The sequence below is a fragment of the Manis javanica genome, chromosome 2, assembly GCF_040802235.1.
Source record: "Manis javanica isolate MJ-LG chromosome 2, MJ_LKY, whole genome shotgun sequence".
Lineage (NCBI taxonomy): Eukaryota > Metazoa > Chordata > Mammalia > Pholidota > Manidae > Manis > Manis javanica.
Window position 1 is genome coordinate 79,887,720 of NC_133157.1, and position 22,191 is coordinate 79,909,910.

The 22,191-nt window shown below is 37.5% G+C and overlaps 1 protein-coding gene across 9 annotated transcripts in view; it reads right to left on the bottom strand.

The window, feature by feature from the left end:
• The window catches only part of KIF27 (kinesin family member 27), a 127,826-nt gene that overhangs the window by 23,117 nt on the left and 82,518 nt on the right, over positions 1 to 22,191 (bottom strand). For all 9 annotated transcript variants that reach the window (XM_073228717.1, XM_073228719.1, XM_073228713.1 and 6 more), the window contains 2 exons: positions 15,237 to 15,413; positions 12,215 to 12,430 (listed from right to left, as the gene is read on the bottom strand). In XM_073228717.1, coding sequence (XP_073084818.1) covers positions 12,215 to 12,430; positions 15,237 to 15,413 — 393 coding nt within the window. The remainder of the gene's footprint in view (positions 1 to 12,214; positions 12,431 to 15,236; positions 15,414 to 22,191) is intronic.

The following is a 22,191-nucleotide window of genomic DNA, read 5'->3' on the forward strand; positions in this document are numbered from 1 at the left end:
TGAAAACAACAGCACAATGCCCCAACTTCTGTGGGACACAGCAAAGGCAGTTCTAAGAGGGACGTATATAGCAATCCAGGCCTGTTTAAAGAAAGAACAATCCCAAATGAATAGTCTAAATTTACAATTATTGAAACTGGAAAAAGAAGAACAAATGAAGCCCAAAGTCACCAGAAGGAGGAACATAATAAAGGTCAGAGAAGAAATAAATAAAATTAAGAAGAATAAAACAATAGAAAATATTAATGAAATCAAGAGCTGGTTCTTTGAGAAAATAAACAAAATAGATAAACCCCTAGCCAGACTCATTAAGAAAAAAAAGTCTACACACATAAACAGAATAAAAAATGAGAACAGAAAAATCACTACAGACACCACAGAAATAAAAAGAATTATTACAGAATACTATGAAAATCTATATGCTAACAAACTAGATAACCTAGAAGAAATGGACAACTTTCTAGAAAAATACAACCTTCCAAGACTAACCCAGGTAGAAACAGAAAATCTAAACAGAACAATTACCAGCAATGAAATTGAATCGGTAATCAAAAAACTACCCAAGGACAAAACCCCTGGAACAGATAGATTCCTGCTGCATTTTATCAGACATTTAGAGAAGACATAATACCCATCCTCCTTAAAGTTTTCCAAAAAATAGAAGATGAGGAAATACTTCCAAACTCATCTATGAAGCCAGTATTACTCTAATACCAAATCCAGGCAAAGACACCACACACACAAAAAAACTACAGAGCAATATCCCTGATGAACATAGATGCAAAAATACTCAACAAAATATTAGCAAACCAAATTAAAAAATACATCAAGAGGATCATACACCATGATCAAGTGGGATTCATCCCAGGAATGCAAGGATGGTACAACATTTGAAAATCCATCAACATAATCCACCACATCAACAAAAAAAAGGACAAAAAACACATGATCATTTCCATAGATGCTGAAAAAGCATTTGACAAAATTCAACATCCATTCATGATAAATACTCTCAACAAAATGGGTATAGAGGGTAAGTACCTCAACATAATTAAGGCCATATATGACAAACCCACAGGCAACATCATTCTTAACAATGAGAAGCTGAAAGCATTTCCTCTAAGATCAGGAACAAGACAAGGATGCCCACTCTCTTCACTTTTATTCAGCATAGTACTGCAGGGCATAGACATGGCAATCAGACAACACAAAGAAATAAAAGGCATCCAGATTGGTAAGTAAGAAGTTAAACTGTCCCTGTTTGCAGATGACATGATATTGTACATAAAAAAAACCTAAAGAATCTACTCCAAAACTAGCAGATCTAATATCTGAATTCAGCAAAGTTGCAGGATATAAAACTAATACACAGAAATCTGTTGCATTCCTATACACTAATGATAAACTAGCAGAAAGAGAAATCAGGAAAACAATTCCATTCACAATTGCATCAAAAAGAATAAAATACCTAGGAATAAACCTAACCAAGGAAGTGAAAGAACTATACCCTGAAAACTACAAGACATTCCTAAGATAAAGTAAAGAGGGTACTAATAAATGGAAATTCATCTCATGCTCTTGCATAGGAAGAATTAATATTGTTAAAATGGCTATCCTGCCTAAAGCAATCTACAGATTCAGTGAAATCCCTATCAAAATACCAACAACATTCTTCAATGAACTGGAACAAACAGTTCTAAAATTCACATGGAACCACAAAAGACCCCAAATACCCAAAGCAAGCCTGAGAAGGAAGAATAAAGCAGGAGGGATCTCACTTCCCAACTTCAAGCTCTACTACAAAGCCACAGTAATCAAGACAATTTGGTACTGGCACAAGAACAGACCCATGGACCAGTGGAACAGAACAGAGAGTCCAGATATTAACCCAAGCATATATGGTCAATTAATATATGATAAAGGAGCCATGGATATACAATGGGGAAATGACAGCCTCTTCAAGAGCTGGTGTTGGAAAAACTTGACAGCTACATGTAAGAGAATGAAACTGGATTACTAACTCCATATACAAAAGTAAACTCAAAATGGATCGAGACCTGAATGTAAGTCATGAAACCATAAAACTTTTAGAAGAAAATACAGGCAAAACTCTCTTGAATATACAATCAAGTCAGATATGATTATTCATTTGATTTTTATACTTGATTTATATGTAAATCCCACATTTCTCCCTTATTTTTTTTAATGATGCGTGATCAAAACCGAAAGTTTCTGTGATATGACTGCCCTTGCACTGTTCACCATGTAAGAACTTATTCACTATGTAAGAACTTGTTCACCATGTAAGAACTTGTTTGTTATGCTTCAGAAAATTGGAGACTGTTGAGAATTAGGCTTGGGGTTGATTAATGATTGTGCATTGAGTCCCCTATACAGAATTTTATTGTTGATAACAACCATTTGATCAATAAATATGAGAGATGCCCTCTCCAAAAAAAAATTCTAAAAAAAAAGGACTCTCTTGAATATAAACACGAGCAACTTCTTCATGAACATATCTCCACAGGCAAGGGAAATAAAAGCAAAAATGAAGAGTGGGACTATATCAAACTAAAAATCTTCTGTACAGCAAAGGACACCATCAGTAGAACAAAAAGGCAGCCTATAGTATGGGAGAATATATTCATAAATGACATATCTGATAAGGGGTTGACATCCAAAATATACAAAGAGCTCAGGCACCTTGACAAACAAAAAGCAAATAATCCAATTAAAAAATGGGCAGAGGATTTGAACAGATACTTCTCCAAAGAAGAAATTCAGATGGCCAACAGGCACATGAAAAGGTGCTCCACATCGCTAGTCATCAGAGAAATGCAAATTAAAACCACAATGAGATATCACCTCACACCAGTTAGGATGGCCAACATCCAAAAGACAAAGAACAACAAATATTGTTGAGGATGTGGAGAAAGGGGAACCCTCCTACACTGCTGGTGGAAATGGAAATTAGTTCAACATTTGTGTAAAGCAGTATGGAGGTTCTTCAAAAAACTAAAAATAGAAATACAATTTGACCCAGTAATTCCACTCTTAGGAATTTACCCTGAGAATGCAGGAGCCCAGGTTGAAAAAGACAGATGTACCCCTATGTTTATTGCAGCACTATTTACAATAGCCAAGAAATGGAAGCAACCTAAGTGTCCATCCATAGATGAATGGATAAAGAAGATGTGGTACATATACACAATGGAATATTATTCAGCCATAAGAAGAAAACAAATCCTACCATTTGCAACAACATGGATGGAACTAGATGGTATTATGCTCATTGAAATAAGCCAAACAGAGAAAGACAAGTATCAGATGATTTCACTCATCTGTGGAGTATAAGAACAAAGCAAAAACTGAAGGAACAAAACAGCAGCAGACTCACAGAACCCAAGAATGGACTAACAGTTACTAAAGGGAAAGGGACTGGGGAGGATGGGTGGAAAGGGAGAGATAAGTGGAAAAAGGGGCATTATGATTAGCACACATAATGAATGGGGGGGGGGGGGCACAGGGAAGGCCGTATAGGACAGAGAAGATGTAGTGATTCTATAACATCTTACTACACTGATGGACAGTGAGTGTAATGGGGTATGTGGTGAGGACTTGATAATGGGGTGAGTCTAATAACCACAATGTTGTTCATGTAAGTGTATATTAATGATAGCAGAAAAAAAATTTTAAGCCATTTTATAAAATCTAAATGTGCCATTTTGAAAAAAAAAGTTCAACAGCCATTGTATTTCTTTGTGCAGTCACTAACCATTAAGAATTTGATGACTTAATGATCACTCCACGAGGAAAAAATAACAGTCGCTTTTTTAAGGAAAACAAATTTAAATCCTGAAGGCATTTGGGTGAATGAATAAGAGGAACCAGAAAATAAAAATGAATTATCTAAAGAACATATTTGACTTTTGAATGCATGCTAAGATTATATTTTACCAAAAACAAATGTGTTAAGTTTGCCTTTATATGTGGCTGAAAATAACCTGGCAGAAATTTAGTTTCTGTAGTTTTGGATCTAAGTTAAGGAAACACCGAGATAGTATAAGAGAGTGTGACTACAGATCTCTGAGGATAGCCCACTCCAGTGAGGCTGTGGCATATAAATATTCATGGTTCTCTCTAAACCGGCAGTATGTATAACTTGACAAGATGAGTGGCAATAAGAAACTGTCCCAGGATGAAAAATTTGCCACAACTCTGGAGAAAGACAAGTACCAAATGACTTCACCCATTTGTGCAGTGTAACAACAAAGCAAAACTGAAGGAACAAAACAGCATCAGCCCCAGACTCCAAGAAGGGACTAGTGGTTACCAAAAGGAAGGTGGTGGGAAGGGTAGGTGGGGAGGGAGGGAGAAGGGGATTAAGGGGCATTATGATTAGCATACATAATGTAGGGGGCTCATGGGGAAAGCAGAATAGCACAGAGAAGACAGGTAGTGGCTCTATAGCATCTTACTACATGGATGGACAGTGACTGCAGTGGAGTGTGTTGGGATACTTTATAACATGGGTGAATATGGTGACCACAATATTGATCATGTGAAACCTTCATAAGATTATATATCAATGATACCTTAACTAAAAATAAAATTGCCACAACTCAAACCAAGGATTATCAAGAGCTGACTATGCTTTATCGTAGAGCACTGCTTCTCAAACATGCACCAGGGATTTTCTTAGAATGGCAGATTTACAATTCAGGGTGCCTGAGGCTCTGCACTTCTAATAGGCTCCCAGGTAATGCTGCTGCTCGTCCAGGGACTTAATTAACAAGGACCTGAAATAGTGGTCTCCAAACACTTGTAGATCACTCATCCCTCTCAGTGAAAAAACTGAAACAAAAACTTTTTTTTTTATTAAAGTGTCATTGATATACAATCTCATGTTGGTTTCAAATACACAACACAGTGGTTCAACATTCACCCATATTATTAATATCACCGATATTATCAAGTCTTCACCTCCTCCAGTGTGGTCACTGACCACCAACATAGTAAGACGTTAGAATCATTAGCTGTATTCTCCATGCTGTGCTACCATCCTTGTGACCAGCCTATATTGTGACTGTGAATTATAGTACCCCTTAATCGCCTTCCCTCCTAGACCCTCCCCAACCCCTCTCCTTTAGTAACCACTAGTCCATTCCAGTGTCTATGAGACTGCTATTTTGTACCTTCTGTTTTGCTTTGTTTTTATACTCCAAAAATAAGTGAAATAATTTGGTATTTGTTATTCTCTGCTTTTACTGAGCATAATACCCTCTAGATCCACCCATGTTGTTACAAATAGCAGAATTTTTTCTTTATATGGCTGAATAATATTCCATTGTATACATGTACCACATTTGCTTTATCCATTCATCTGTTGATGGACACTAAGGTTGTTTCCATATTTTGGCAATTGTAAATAGTGCAGGATAAACATAGGGGTGCATATGTCTTTTTGAATCAGGGGTCTTGTTTTCTTTGGGTTAATTCCAAGGAATGCAATTCCTGGGTAAATGGTATTTCTATTTTTATTTTTGAGGAATCTCCATATTACTTTCCACAATAGTTGAACTAATTTACATTCCCACCAACAATGTACGAGGCTTCCTATTTCTCTGCATCCTTGCCAGCTTTTCTTATTTCTTGTCTTTTGGATGGTGACCATCCTAACTGGTGCAAGGTGATATCTCATTGTGGTTTTAATTTGCATTTCCCTGATAATTAGTGATGTGGAGCATCTTTTCATGTGCCCATTGGCCTTCTGTATTTCTTCTTTGGAGAAATATCTGTTCAGGTCCTCTTCCTATTTCTTAATCAGGTTATTCATTTTGGGTGTTGAGTTGTATGGGTTCTTTATATATTTTGGATGTTAATCCCTTATTAGATAATCATTTATGAATATATTCTCCCATACTATATGATGCCTTTTTGTTCTACTAATAGTGTCCTTTGCTATACAGAAGTTTTTTAGTTAGATGTAATCCCACTTGTTCATTTTTTTATTCTGTTTCCCTTCCTGAGGAGATGTATCCAGGAAAAAGTTGCTCATGTTTATATTCAAGAGATTTTTGCTTTTGTTTTCTTCTATGAGTTTTATGGTTTCATGACTTACATTGAGGTCTTTGATCCACTTCATGTTTACTTTGGTTTACAGAGTTAGACAATAATCCAGTTTCATTTTCTTACATGTAGCTGTCCAGTTTTGTCAACACCAGTTGTTTAAAAGGATGTCTTTACCCCATGGTGTATTCACAGCTCCTTTACCATATATTGACCATATATGTGTTGGTTTATATCTGGGCTCTCTATTCTGTTCCATTGATCTATGAGTCTGTTCTTGTGCCAGTACCAAATTGTTTTGATTACTGTGGCTTTGTAGTAGAGCTCGAAGTCAGCATAATACCTCCAACTTTATTCTTTCTAAGGATTGCTTTGGCCAATCAGGGTCTTCTGTGGTTCAATATAAATTTTAGAACTATTTGTTCTGGTTCATTGAAGAATACTGTTAGAATTTTGATATGGAGTGCATTGAATCTGTATCCTGCTTTGGGCTGGCCCCCAGTTTGACATTATTAATTCTTCCTATCCATGAGCATGGGATAGAGTTCCATTTATTGATGTCTTCTTTAATTTCTCTCATGAGTGTCTTATAGGTTTCAAGTAAAGGTCTTTCACCTCCTTGGTTAGGTTTATTCCTAGGTATTTTATTCTTTTGATGCAATTGTAAATGGAATTGTTTTCTGATTTCTTTTTCTGCTAATTGTTGTTAGTGTATAGGAATGCAACCGATTTCTGTGTTTTAATTTTTGTCCTGCAACTTTGCTGAACTGAATTATTAGTTCTAATAGTTTTTGGTGGAGTCTTTAGGATTTTCTGTGTATAATATCATGTCATCTGCAAATAATGACAATTTAACTTCTTCCTTACCAATGTAAATGATTTTTATCCCTTGTGTTGTCTGACTGCTGTGTCTAGGACCTCCAGTATACTATGTTGAATAAAAGTGGTGCGAGTGGGCATCCTTGTCTTGTTCCTGATCTTAGAGGAAAATTTTTCAGGTTTTTGGTGTTAAGTATGATGTTGCCTGTGGGTTTGTCATAGATGGCCTTTATTATTTTGAGTTATGTATTCTTTATACCCATTTTGTTAAGAGTTTTATCATGAATGGATATTGAATTTTATCAAATGCTTTTTCAGCATCTATTGAGATGATCACGTGGTTTTTGTCCTTCTTTCTGTTGATGTGGTATATGATAATTGATTTACAAATATTGTACCATCCTTGCATCCCTGGAATATATACCACTTGGTCATAATGGATGATCTTCTTGATGTATTTTTTAATTCAGTTTGCTATTTTGTTGAAGATTTTTGCATATATGTTCACCATGAATACTGGCCTGTAATTTTCTTTTTTTGTGTTGCCTTTGTTTGGTTTTAGTATTAGAGTGATGTCAGCCTCATAGAATGAGTTTGCAAGTATTCCCTCTTCTACTTTTTGGAATACTTTAATTGTTTGATAAAATTCAGCTATGAAGCCGTCTGGACCACGTTTTGTTTTTAGGTAGTTGGTTTATTACCAGTTCAATTTCATTGCTGGTAATTGGTCTGTTCAGATTTTCTGTTTCTTCCTGGGTTAGTCTTGGAAGGTTGTATTTTTCTAGAAAGCTGTCCATTTCTTCTTGGTTGTCCAACTTATTGGCATAGAATTTTTCATGATATTCTCTAATAATTCTTTATGTTTCTGTGGTATCCATTGTGATTATTCCTTTTTGTTTCTCATTCTGTGCATGGGTGTAGACTCACTTTTTTTCTTGATAAGTATGGCTAGGGGTTTATCTGCTCAAAGAACCAGCTCCTTGTTTCACTGATTATTTTTCTGTTGTTTTATTCTTCTCTATTTTATTTATTTCTTCTCTGATCTTTATTATTTTCCTCCTTCTATTGCCTTTGGTCTTTGTTCATTTCCTCTAGTTTTCTTAATTGTGAATTTGGACTGCTTATTTGGGATTGTTCTTGTTTCTTGAGGTAAGTCTGTATTGTTGTGCACTTTGCTCTTAGAGCTGCATTTGCCATCTCCCAAGATTTTAGACTGTTGTGGTTTTGTTTTCATTTGTCCCCATGCATTGCTTGATTTCAATTTAAATTGTTCACTGATTGTCTTGCCAATGGGTTTCAGCCCTGGATAAGTTCAATATGGATTCAATGAGACCAAAGAAATGACAGTGCAATGTTCTTGGGGTGAAAGGGTTATACCCAACTTTATTTCCACAGTGGCAGGTCAATCACTAGAATCCCACCCACTCAGAATGCATCTGCATGCAGCAAACCAGTTTCTGTCCTTGGCACTGCCAGCATTTGAGTCTCTGCTCTCCTGCAGCCATGCAGCTTTGCCACCACGTCACCCAGAGCACTGGACAGAGTTCTTTATATAGAGTCAATAACAACATACTGCCCACACATGTGTAGTGAGCTAGCCAACCAGGGCCAGGTGACAATCCTGGCCATAGGAACCTTCACTTTATCTACACTGATCCACTGATTATTTAGAACCAAGTTGTTTAGACTCTGTGTGTTTGTTGGTCTTTTTATTTTCTTTGTGTAGTTTATTTCTAGTTTCATACCATTGTGGTCTGAGAAGATGCTTGATACAATTTTTTATCTTTTTTAATTTATTGAGGCTCTTCTTGTGGCCTAGTATGTGATCTGTTCTGGAAAACATTCCATTTACACTTGAGAAGAATGAGTATCCTGTTGCTTTTGGATGGAGTGTTCTGTAGATATCTATTAAGTCCATCTGATCAAAATGTATTGTTCAGTGCTTGTGTTTCCTTACTTATTTTCTGTCTATTTGATCTATTACTGTGAATCGTGTTAAAGTCTTCTAAAATGAATGTGTTATAATCTGTTTCCTCCTTTAATTCTGTTAGTATTTGTTTTACATATTTAGGTGCTCCTATATTGGGTGCATAGAGATTTATAATGGTTATATTCTCTTGTTGGACTGACCCCTTTATTATTATTACTCTTTGTCTCTTATTACTTTTTGTTTTGAAATCTAACTTGTCTGATATGAGTATTGCTACTCCTGCTTTTTTCTCCCTATTATTTGCATGAACTATCTTTTCCAAACCTTCACTTTTAGTCTGTGTATGTTTTTGGGTCTGAAATGACTCTCTTGTAGACAACATACAGATGGGTCTTGTTTTTTAACCATTCTGCCACTCTGTGTCTTTTGATTGGTGCATTCAGTGCCATTTTAGTAGTTGTTTTTTGTTATCTCTCTTCTCTGTTCCTTTTTTCCTCTCTTATATTCTTATTATTTGATGAATTTCTTTAATGTTGTAATTAGATTTTCTTTCTTTCTTTTTTTGGTGTGTGGGTGTGTATCTTGTAGGCTTTAGATTTATGGTTACTTCCTTACTATCTAACAGCCTATCTTAAATTACTGATTATTCTATTTCAAACACAACATAGGAGTACTTTTTTTTACCCCTTCTTCCTCCTCCTCCTCTACTCTATGTATTAGGTGTCATATTCTGCACTTTTTGTGTATACCTTGACTGATTTTGTGAGTGGTTGATTTAATTTCGTGTTTGCTTGGTAATTAATTGGTCTACTACTTTTACCATGGATTTATTTTCACAGGCAACAGCTATTTAGCCTTAGGAACATTTCATCTACAACAGTCCCTTTAACATATCTTGTAGGGCTGTAGGGCTGGCTTAGTGGTGGTGAATTCCTTCAACTTTTGTTGTTATGAAAATTGTTTAATCCCTGCCTAAAATTTAAATAATCTTGCAGGGAAGAGCATTATTGGTTGGAGGGCCTTCTGTTTTGGTACATTAAATATATCATGTTATCCTTCTGGTGTGTAAAATTTCTGCTGAGAAGTTTGCTGACAGCTTGATGGGGTTTCCTTTATAAGTAATCTTTTCTCTCTCTCTGGCTGCTTTCAACACTCTCCTTGCCCTTGAACTTTGCCATTTCAATTATTGTATGTCTTTTTGTTGTCTTGCTGGGTTTCCTTTTCTTAGGGGCTCTCTGCGCTTCCATGACCTGAATGTCTATTTCTCCAGATTTGGGACATTTTCAACAATTATTTCCTTAAGGAGGTTTTCTATCCCCAAGTCTCCCTCTTTTCCTTCTGGTACCCCTATTATGCAAATATTGTTCTGTTTGGATTGGTCACACAGCTCTCTTAACATTCTTTCAGTCCTAGAGATCCTTTTTCTGTTTTTTGGCTTCGTTGTTTTCTTGCTCCCTAATTTCTGTATCATTTAAAAAGTCTTCAACCTTTGAAAGTCTGCTATTAAATTCCTCCATTGTATGTTTCATTTCAGATACTCTATTCTTCAGCTCTGCATGATTCTTGCAGGTCATCTATCTTTTTGTTGAGGTCCTCCCTGAGGTCCTATGGAGTAATAACTTTGTGGAGGAGGTGCCCTCTACTGCCCAGAAGCTCAAGACACTTCACTTTCCAGTGCAGAAGTCCCAGCTGTTGGCATGCAGTGGGTGGGGTGCCTTTCTGTCTGGCTTGTAGTGATCTGATTTCAGGCAGGCTGCGTGGTCCATCTGCTGGTCGTGCAGCTGCCAAATAGGGATCATGCACCATGCTGTATTTTCACCACAAAACCCAGAATAATATTTTAGTTCCATGAGATAGAAATGGACACATTTTCTCTTCCACATGAGATAGAAATTTGAATGTTTCTTCATGATAATAATGGACCCACTACCCTTCTGCAAACATAATTTGCTCATTCCCATCTCTATGCCTTATTTAACAATATTCTATTTAAAATGGCCTTTCTTCTATCTACCAATATCACGTTTTTCAAAATCAAGCTCAAGATTGCAATCCACCAAGCCTACCTTAATGAATCTTGTCCCAAATGATCACTGCATTGCTTTGTAATAAATAATACAGTAGTTATAGCTTTCTTACACTATCCATGATGCTTTTTTATGTTCTTCACAACTTAGTTCTCTTATATTCCTGTCTCTTTTCCCCAGATAGAGTATGAATTTCTCAATAGAAACATGTTTTTTACTGTTTTGTTTCTTCCATGAGGCCTAATAATAGTCCCAGGCAGGCAAGAATTCCTTAAATACTCATATGTTTTGCAATATCTTAGGCTCTCATACCTTCCAGTCTACAAGTGGGGAACTCAATTTAACAGGAGGACAAGCCTCAGGAAGACAGCCTGATTTGCTAATCTTCTGCACAGCTGCCCAAGTTACAAAACAGGGCCTAGTGGTTTATAATAACACATAGCCGCAGTCAAGTTAGCCTTCAATTCCTTTCATCAACTCACTGAGCAATAATCTAATTTTATGAAGTCCTTTCTCCTATTCTTAACCTGCCCCATGAACTTCCTCTCACACTTGCTCCAATCTATAATACTGAGCAAGATGCATGATTCCCAGCTACTTTCTTTTAGCAGTTTTCTCTTGCTTTGGTAATGACAAGACACCAACAATAAATATTTGCAGAGAAAATTCAGGCACAAAATTCATCTTAGTCAGATAAAAAAAGGTATAGGTACCATTGCCAATTGTAGTAAAATTCTGAAAAAAGACAAAGTTTGGGACAATCTGATAGTCAATAAATGAATCATCTTTTACATAGTTAAAAAAAATAAAGATGAAAGAAGCAGTATGTTCCCCTAAATGAAAACTCCAACTAAAAGGTATTTTTATTGGGATTTGAATTTTATGCATCTCTTTGGCTGAGACTTAGTATCCCTGCTGTTATGTCTTTGCAAACGTTGGGCCAAAAGAACAAACCCTGGATGCTTTTGGCATCCACTGCTCATAATGAATTACCTAGTTTCATTCAAGAGAAGTGAGAAGGGAGGTACTCTTTTGGAAGAACTGAGAAAAAGTCCCTCAAGTCATTTTCTATGTTCTGTGATTTCAGATGAGAAACCCTGGCTGAGAAAGGCCATACTGAAGGAGAGTGTCAGTCCCTGGCAATGCCCAGAAGGGTACATTCATGGACCTCTCTCTGAGGACATTGTAGTCTTTGGCCAAGCATGGCTATGGCGCCAAACAGGTACCAGGTACACTTATTATATCTGACAAAGTCTCAAGGAACAAAATTTGCCAGATTTATCATTTTTATGGTTAAGTGACAAAGACTGAGGAAATCATCCAAGTGATCCATCATATCGCACATCGGTTCCAAAGAATACTGACTTACTTCAGGTGATAGCACGCTTCCACTTTTAAGTTTCTCATCCACACTGTTTCTTCGTCTCTGTAGCTGATCCTTTTCTTTCCGGAGGTCTTGAACTTGTTCTAATATCTTTATTTTCTCCTCAGCTGTGCTGCTCTGGAGCTGCACATTCTTTTCAGACAACTCTTGGTCCACCACATTCAGGCGAGTTGATATTTTCAAACTATCTGTATTTAAGGCCTAAAAAGACACAACCAGATATCCCCAAAATAGTTACTAGAAATCCAGACTGCATATAAATTAGGAAAAATTATAGAGTCACCTAAAATATAGTCAATGATATTTATTATATATAAACAGAGTTGTACAACTATCACCAAGTTTAGGACATTTTTATCACCCCCAAAAAAGAAACCCTATGCCCACTAGCAGTCATTCTGTTTCTTCCTCAAGCCCCCAACTATCCACTATTCTACTTTCTGTCTCTATGGAATTGTCTGTTCTGGACACTGATATAAATGGAATCATACAATATGTATTTTTTGGGGATTGGCTTCTTTCACTTAATGTTTTCAGGATTCATCTATGTTGCAGCATGTATCTCTTGCTGAATAATACTCCATTGTATGGATGTATTACATGTCACTTATCCATTTATCAGCTAATGGATATTTGGACTTTCATTTTTCAGCTTTTCTGAACATTCATGTGCAAGTTTTAGTGTGGACATATGCTTTCACTTCTCTTGGATATATATGTACAACTGGAATGGCTGGGACATGTGGTATTTCTATGTTTAACCTTTTGAGGAAGTGTAACATAGTTATCCAAAGCAACTGCAACATTATAAAATCCCACCAGAAGTGAATTAATGTTCCAATTCCTTCATTTCATCACCAATACTTATCTGTTTTTCCGATTATAGCCATATTAGTGGGTATGAACCACTATCTCATTTAAGTTTTGACTGCATTTCCCTGATGGCTAATGATGTTGAACATCTTTTCACATGCTTATTGGCTATTTGCATATTTCTTTGGAGAAATATCTATTGGAGTCTTTGCCCATGTTTTAATCAGGTTGTCTTTTCATTATTGAGTTTTAAGAATTCTTTATATATGCTTGATACAAGTTCTTTACCAGATATATGATTTGCAAATATTTTCTCCCATTTTCTTGATGGTGTCCTTTGTATCACAAATGTTTTTAATTTTAATGAAGTCCAATTTCTCTGTTTCTTTTGTTGCTTGTGTTTTAGGTATAATATCCAAGAAACCATTGCTTAAGTCAATGTTACAAAAATTTATACCTACATTTTCTAAAAGTTTTTATACTTTTAGTTTATATTTAGGTTTTGACCCATTTTGAATTGTATATGGTATGAAGACAGGTTTTTTACATATTGTGTTCCTTGTCTGAAATGTATATGATCATGACCAAGTACTATAAGTATTTCTTAAACACTGAAAAATGATGTAATCTTTTTATGCCTTTTGTTCAGGAAAGAACCCAGCAGTATATCAGTCTCAAGTTTCTCTTCTGTTTCATTAAAACAATCTTCAAAAACTCAATACTGCCTTAATCTACTGTGGGTTTCATTTATTTGTACTGTGTACTTATCTCAGGATGTTCTTCTTCCTAAATATTATATCTAGAAAACTTTTTTTTCCCCCTGTGTCATGAAGTAAACTTACTTAAGGAAAAAGAATTTCTTCCTCATTCCTTTTCAATTTTTCCTTTTTCTTCTTTTGTTATACAGAACATATCTTAAAGGCCCAGGTTATTTTCTTCTGTTTACTAACTTGATATTTTAATGTGTTAATCTCCTTTATTGTCATTTACATGTTTTGAGGGGCAGTTTTAAAACTTGACCCTAGCAGCCAGTGTGAGCAAGCTACCTGGATATAGCACTGACAGCTAGGCTGGTTGGAGAGGCTGCCCTTACCCCTGTGTCCAATGACCTGGTGCTAATAGCTGTTTCAACATAATTGGAGAATGGAGGACAGAGCAGAGGTAAGTACAGGTCCCCATGCTTATCTTCCTGTTACACTGAAGCAGAGAGGTTAAAACACACCACCAGCAACTCAGATTCTACTGGCCTAGATGGTGGCTGAAAGGCAGTTCTCCTAAGAGGGATTTCACTGATCCTCTCTGCTCCACGACGCAGTAACTGACCTTGGACTCCAGCCTGGCTGGAGGCAAAGCTTTTGGGTAGAAAGTCCCCTTCAAGTCTGGGGCAAGCCAACTTCATTTTTAGATTCTGGTGCTGCTAGTGTTGAGAATATATAGCCATGTCCATAAAAGTATCTACTGGCCCTTCTACTCGCTCCATAATTATCCCTTTTTTAAAATTGGAAATTGATGTAAATTCCTCATCAAATCACTTTGACTGGTTTGTAAAATCCAAGTCCTCCCACAGAAATTTTTGGAAAGGTCCCCAGATATTTATGATTTGAAAAACAAATCTTCACTACATAAAATCTTTTTTCTTTTATAGGAACCCTGCAAACCCCTAACCTTGGGTAGTATAGCTAGTATTTTCAAGTCTGTTTTTTCAAATTACCAATATTCTCTGTACAATACAAATTTATTTCTTAAATATCCACTAAAGTTAATAATAGAGGTTACCAGGGGAAATGGACAATTATTGACTAATGCTTACAGAGTTTCTATTTGGGGTAATAAAAAGTTTTGGGATTAGTGGTAATGGTTGTATAACATTGTGAATGTAACTAATGAACTGTATGCTTAAAGTTGATCAAAATGGTAAATTTTATGTTATGTATATTTTACCATAATTTTTAATACATCAAAAGAGTAAATAATAAATGAATCATACCTGGCAGAACACCAAACATTTTACTTCAAAATTACAATCGATTTTAGTGACAGTCATAATATAAACACTAATAAGCAAAACACACTGAAAACCAGAAGACTTGTCTCTGGTTTCTAACTTCACAGCTCTTTGATTTACTTCTTAGAGAAAAAAATCATAGTTTGTATGACTTACTACCAGAATCAAAGAGCACATTAAATGGAATACCTGACTAGATCTCAGCTTCTTATTTTCCAGGTGGCTCTTCTCCTCTAACAGGGCCTCCTTCTTAGAAACTATGGCTTCCCGTTTCCTTAAGTCTTCTTCCAGCTCCTGTAATTCTTGGCGTTGGTTTAGAACTTTCTCTACTTCTTCATCTAACCATTTCTTTTGCTCATCCAATTTCTATATTAAAATTCCAAAGAAATGGTATATCATTTGTTGCTGTTCTGCCATCAAATTTATATGGTAATATAGTTTCAGATTGGCTAAAACACCTTCAATGAACATTTAAAACTATATAAAGCATCGTCAACAAAAAATCTAAGTACTATTTGAAACACCTTAAAAATTTAAGTACTAGAGAGATCACAGGAAGATGGCAGCATGAGTAGTTCAGAGGAAATCTCCTCCCCAAAACATATATATTTACAAAAACACAATAAATACAACTATTCCTAAAAGAGACACCAGTGGATGCAGTACAACAGCCAGGATACATCTACATCTGTGAGAACTCAACATCACACGAAGGGGGTAAGATACAAGCCGCGGCCAGGCGGGATCCGAATGCTTCCCCACCCCAAAACCAGGCAGGAAGCAAGTCGGAACGGGGAAGTAGTGAAAGCCCAGGACTGCTAAACAACCATCTCTAGAAATTCACACCTGGAATGCAGACACAAAGTGCACGGGGTGCTGGATATTAGAGAAATGGAAAAGCAAAACCTGTGGGCAGGTCCCCACAACTGGTGCCACTGAGACAAAAGAAAAGTGAGTGCTTTCTGCAAGTCTTAAAGAGACAGGGACCCCATAGCTGGACAGACTTGTCCGGGCAGCTGGGAATACTGGGGAAACTTAGGCACCATAAACGCTGGGGAGGCAGTGCAGCTCTGAAGCCGCTCACAGCACTAAGCAGCCTGCCAGTCATTCCTCCAACTGGCATGGACCCCAACACACCGGCACAGTAGCGGGAGAGTGGCAGCGAGCGCTGGGGGTGGAGGCGCCAGAAGGGACTGGGAGCAGATCCGTGTGCTGCAGGAGAGGCTTGTGCTAGCCCACAGTGGAGTGAACGAACAGCCCGGGTGCGGCTCGCGTGCACTGGCGGCAGTGAAGCCAGAGCCCAGTAGAAGCCTGCACGGAAAAGCCTCGTGCACACCGGCAGCGGAGCCAGAGGGAATAGGCGCACTCCCAGCAGCTGACCAGAATCCCAGCCCAACACACAGCTGCCCAGAACACACCCAAAGGCCACTACTGTAGCATGGAGGAGCACACCTGGCATGCCTGCCACTTCCTGCAGGGCTCCATGCTGCACTGACGGAGACCCCGCCCACAGCAGCTTAGGGGAATAACATGGTGGCTGCTCCAGGAGTGCGGGTAACTATCACAGGCAGCAGAGGAGGGCAAGGCATCCAGCAAACAGGAAAGGACTTTCTTCTCTAGGCTGACACACCTGCAACCTGCCTACAGCCACGACTATCATCATAAAAAGGCAAAAAAATTTAGTCCAGTCCAAGATAGTTCAAAAAACACCTGAGAAAGGATCTGCAGAGGGAGACCTAACCAGTCTCCCTGAAAAAGAATTCAAAATAAAAACCATAAACATGCTGACAGAGCTGCAGAGAAATATGCAAGAGCTAAGGGAATGAAGCCCGGAGGGAGATTACAGACATCTGGAGGGAGATTACAGAAGTAAAACAAACTCTGGAAGGATTTATAAGCAGAATGGATAAGATGCAAGAGGCCATTGATGGAATAGAAACCAGAGAACAGGAATGCATAGAAGCTGATGCAGAGAGAGATAAAAGGATCTCCAGGAATGAAACAATATTAAGAGAACTGTGTGACCAATCCAAAAAGAACAACATCCGTATTATAGGGGTACCAGAGGAAGAAGAGAGAGAAAAAGGGATAGAAAGTGTCTTTGAAGAAATAATTGCTGAGAACCTCCCCAAACTTGGGGAGGAAATCGTTGCTCAGACTACAGAGGCACACAGAACTCCCGAGAGATGGGACCCAAAGAAGACAACACCAAGACACATAATAATTAAAATGGCAAAGATCAAGGACAAGGACAGAGTATTAAAGGCAGCCAGAGAGGGAAAAAAAGTCACCTAAAAAGGAAAACCCATCAGGCTATCATCAGACTTCTCAACAGAAACCTTACAGGCCAGAAGAGAATGGCATGATATGTTTAACGCAATTAAACAGAAGGGCCTTGAACCAAGGATACTGTATCCAGCACGATGATCATTTAAATATGAAGGAGGGATTAAACAATTCCCAGACAAGCAAAAGTTGAGGGAATTTGCCTCCCACAAACCACCTCTACAGGGTATCTTAGAGGGATTACTCTAGATGGGAGCACTCCTAAAAAGAGCACAGAACAAAACACCCAACATATAAAGAATGGAGGAGGAGGAAAAAGAAGGGAAAGAAATAATCATCAGACTGTGTTTATAATAGCTCAATAAGTGAAGTAAGTCAGACAGTAAGATAGTAAAGAAGCTAACCTTGAACCTTTGGTACCCACAAATCTAAAGCCTGCAATGGCAATAAGTACATATCTTTCAATAATCACCCTAAATGTAAATGAACTGAATGTACCAATCAAGAGACACAGAGTAATAGAATGGATAAAAAGGCAAGACCCATCTATATGCTGCTTACAAGAGACTCACCTCAAACCCAAAGACATGCACAGATTAAAAGTCAAGGGATGGAGAAAGATATTTCATGCAAACAACAGAGAGAAAAAAGCAGGTGTTGCAATACTAGTATCAGACAAAATAGACTTCAAAACAAAGAAAGTAACAAGAGATAAAGAAGGATACTACATAATGATAAAGGGCTCAGTCCAACAGGAGGATATAACCATTATAAACATATATGCACCCAATACAGGAGCACCAATATATGTAAAACAAATACTAACAGAATTAAAGGAGGAAATAGAATGCAATGCATTCATTTTGGGAGACTTTAACACACCACTCACTCCAAAGGACAGATCCACCAGACAGAAAATAAGTAAGGACACAGAGGCATTGAACAACACACTAGAACAGATGGACCTAATAGACATCTATAGAACTCTACATCCAAAAGCAACAGGATACACATTCTTCTCAAGTCCACATGGAACATTCTCCAGAATAGACCACATACTAGGCCACAAAAAGAGCCTCAGTAAATTCCAAAAGACTGAAATCCTACCAACCAAATTTTCAGACCACAAAGGTATAAAACTAGAAATAAATTGTACAAAGAAAGCAAAAAGGCTCACAAACACATGGAGGCTTAACAACATGCTCCTAAATAATCAATGGATCAATGACCAAATTAAAATGGAGATCCAGCAATATATGGAAACAAATGACAACAACAACACAAAGCCCCAACTTCTGTGGGATGCAGCAAAAGCAGTCTTAAGAGGAAAGTATATAGCAATCCAGGCATATTTAAAGAAGGAAGAACAATCCCAAATGAATAGTCTAACGTCACAATTATCGAAACTGGAAAAAGAAGAACAAATGAGGCCTAAGGTCAGCAGGCGGAGTGACATAATAAAGATCAGAGAAGAAATAAATAAAATTGAGAAGAATAAAACAATAGAAAAAATCAATGAAAACAAGAGCTGGTTCTTCGAGAAAATAAACAAAATAGATAAGCCTCTAGCCAGAGTTATTAAGAGAAAAAGAGGGTCAACACACATCAACAGAATTAGAAATGAGAAAGGTAAAATCACGATGGACCCCACAGAAATACAAAGAATTATTAGAGAATACTATGAAAACCTATATGCTAACAAGCTGGAAAACCTAGGAGAAATGGACAACTTCCCAGAAAAATACAACCTACCAAGACTGACACAGAAAGAAACAGAAAATCTAAACAGACCAATTACCAGCAATGAAATTGAATCGGTAATCAAAAAACACCCAAGAACAAAACCCACAGGCCAGATGGAATTACCTCGGAGTTTTATCAGACATAGAGAGAAGACATAATACCCATTCTCCTTAAAGTTTTCCAAAAAATAGAAGAGGAGGGAATACTTCCAAACTCATTCTATGAAGCCAATATCACCCTAATACCAAAACCAGGCAAAGACCCCACCAGAAAAGAAAACTACAGACTAATATCCCTGATGAACGTAGATGCAAAAATACTCAACAAAATATTAGCAAACCGAATTCAAAAATACATCAAAAGGATCATATACCACGACCAAGTGGGATTCATCCCAGGGATGCAAGGATGGTACAACATTCAAAAATCCATCAACATCATCCACCACATAAACAAAAAGAAGGACAAAAACCACATGATCATCTCCATAGGTGCTGAAAAAGCATTTGACAAAATTCAACATCCGTTCATGATAAAAACTCTCAACAAAATGGGCATAGAGGGGAAGTACCTCAACATAATAAAGGCCATAGATGATAAACCCACAGCCAACACCATACTGAACAGCGAGAAGCTGAAAGCTTTTCCTCTTGGATTGGGAACAAGACAGGGATGCCCACTCTCTCCACTGTTATTCAACGTAGTACTGGAGGTCCTAGCCATGGCAATTAGACAAAACAAAGAAATACAAGGAATCCAGATTGGTAAAGAAGAAGTCAAACTGTCACTATTTGCAGATGACATGATATTGTACATAAAAAACCATAAAGACTCCACTGCAAAACTACTAGAACTAATATCGGAATTCAGCAAACTTGCAGGATACAAAATTAACACACAGAAATCTGTAGCTTTCCTATACACTTACAATGAACTAATAGAAGGAAAATCAGGAAAAGAATCCCATTCACAATAGCATCAAAAAGAATAAAATACCTAGGAATAAACCTAACCAAGGAAGTGAAAGACCTATACCCTGAAAACTACAAGACACACTTAAGAGAAATTAAAGAGGACACTAACAAATGGAAACTCATCCCATGCTCCTGGCTGGGAAGAATTAATATCGTCAAAATGGCCATCCTGCCCAAAGCAATATACAGATTCAATGCAATCCCTATCAAATTACCAACAACATTCTTCAATGAACTGGAACAAATAGTTCTAAAATTCATATGGAACCGCCAAAGACCCCGAATAGCCAAAGCAATCCTGAGAAGAAAGAATAAAGTGGGGGGGATCTCGCTCCCCAAGTTCAAGCTCTACTACAAAGCCACAGTAATCAAGACAATTTGGTACTGGCACAAGAACAGAGCCACAGACCAGTGGAACAGAATAGAGACTCCAGACATTAACCCAAACATATATGGCCAATTAATATACGATAAAGGAGCCATGGACATACAATGGGGAAATGACAGTCTCTTCAACAGATGGTGCTGGCAAAACTGGACGGCTACATGTAAGAGAATGAAACTGGATCACTGTCTAACCCCATACACAAAAGTAAACTCCAAATGGATCAAAGACCTGAATGTAAATCATGAAACCATAAAACTCTTAGAAAAAAACATAGGCAAAAATCTCATGGACATAAACATGAGTGACTTCTTCATGAACATATCTCCCTGGGCAAGGGAAACAAAGGCAAAAATGAACAAGTGAGACTATATCAAGCTAAAAAGCTTCTGTACAGCAAAGGACACCATCAATAGAACAAAAAGGTGTCCTACAGTATGGGAGAATATATTCATAAATGACAGATCTGATAAAGGATTGACATCCAAAATATATAAAGAGCTCACACACCTCAACAAACAAAAAGCAAATAATCCAATTAAAAAATGGCAGAGGAGCTGAATAGACAGTTCTCTACAGAAGAAATTCAGATGGCCAACAGGCACATGAAAAGGTGCTCCACATCGTTAATCATTAGAGAAATGCAAATTAAAACCACAATGAGATAACATCTCACACCAGTAAGGATCGCCATCATCAAAAAGACAGAGAACAACAAGCCTTGGCGAGGGTGTGGAGAAAGGGGAACCCTCCTACACTGCTGGTGGGAATGTAAATTAGTTCAACCATTGTGGAAAGCAGTATGGAGGTTCCTCAGAATGCTCAAAATAGAAATACCATTTGACCCAGGAATTCCACTTCTAGGAATTTACCCTAAGAATGCAGCACTCCAGTTTGAAAAAGACAGATGCACCCCTATGTTTATCGCTGCACTATTTACAATACTCAAGATATGGAAGCAACCTAAATGTCCATCAGTAGATGAATGGATAAAGAAGATGTGGTACATATACACAATGGAATATTACTCAGCCAGAAGAAAAAAAACAGATCCTACCATTCGCAACATCATGGATGGAGCTAGAGGGTATTATGCTCAGTGAAATAAGCCAGGCGGAGAAAGACAAGTACCAAATGATTTCCCTCATATGTGGAGTATAAGAACAAAGGAAAACTGAAGAAACAAAACAGAAGCAGAATCAAAGAACCCAAGAATGGACTAATAGTTACCAAAGGGAAAGGGACTGGGGAGGATGGGTGGGAAGGGAGGGATAAGGGCGGGGAAAAATAAAGAGGGCATTACGATTAGCATGTATAGTGCATGGGCGGCATGGAGAGGGCTGTGCAACACAGTGAAGATAAGCAGTGATTTTACAGCATCTTACTATGCAGATAACAGTGACTGTGAAAGGGTATGTGGGGGGGACTTGGTGAAGGGGGGACCCTAGTAAACATAATGTTCTTTCTGTAACTGTAGATTAATGATACCAAAATAAAAAAAAACTTTAAGTACTATTTGAAACACCTTAAATGTACATTTAAAAACTATCAGAGAGAAAAACAAAACTATCAATGAGAATAACAAAATAGTTTTCTATCTGAAACCATCAAGAGTAAGTGGTTCTAGTTAACATCTTGCTTTGTTGATTTATAAGGAGTTAAAATTCACTCCCCAAAGATGCTCAAGTCTGGGATTTTTTGGGCTGACAAAAAAAAGGGCTCGTAACTATCTTTACATATATTGAGTTAGTTCTGA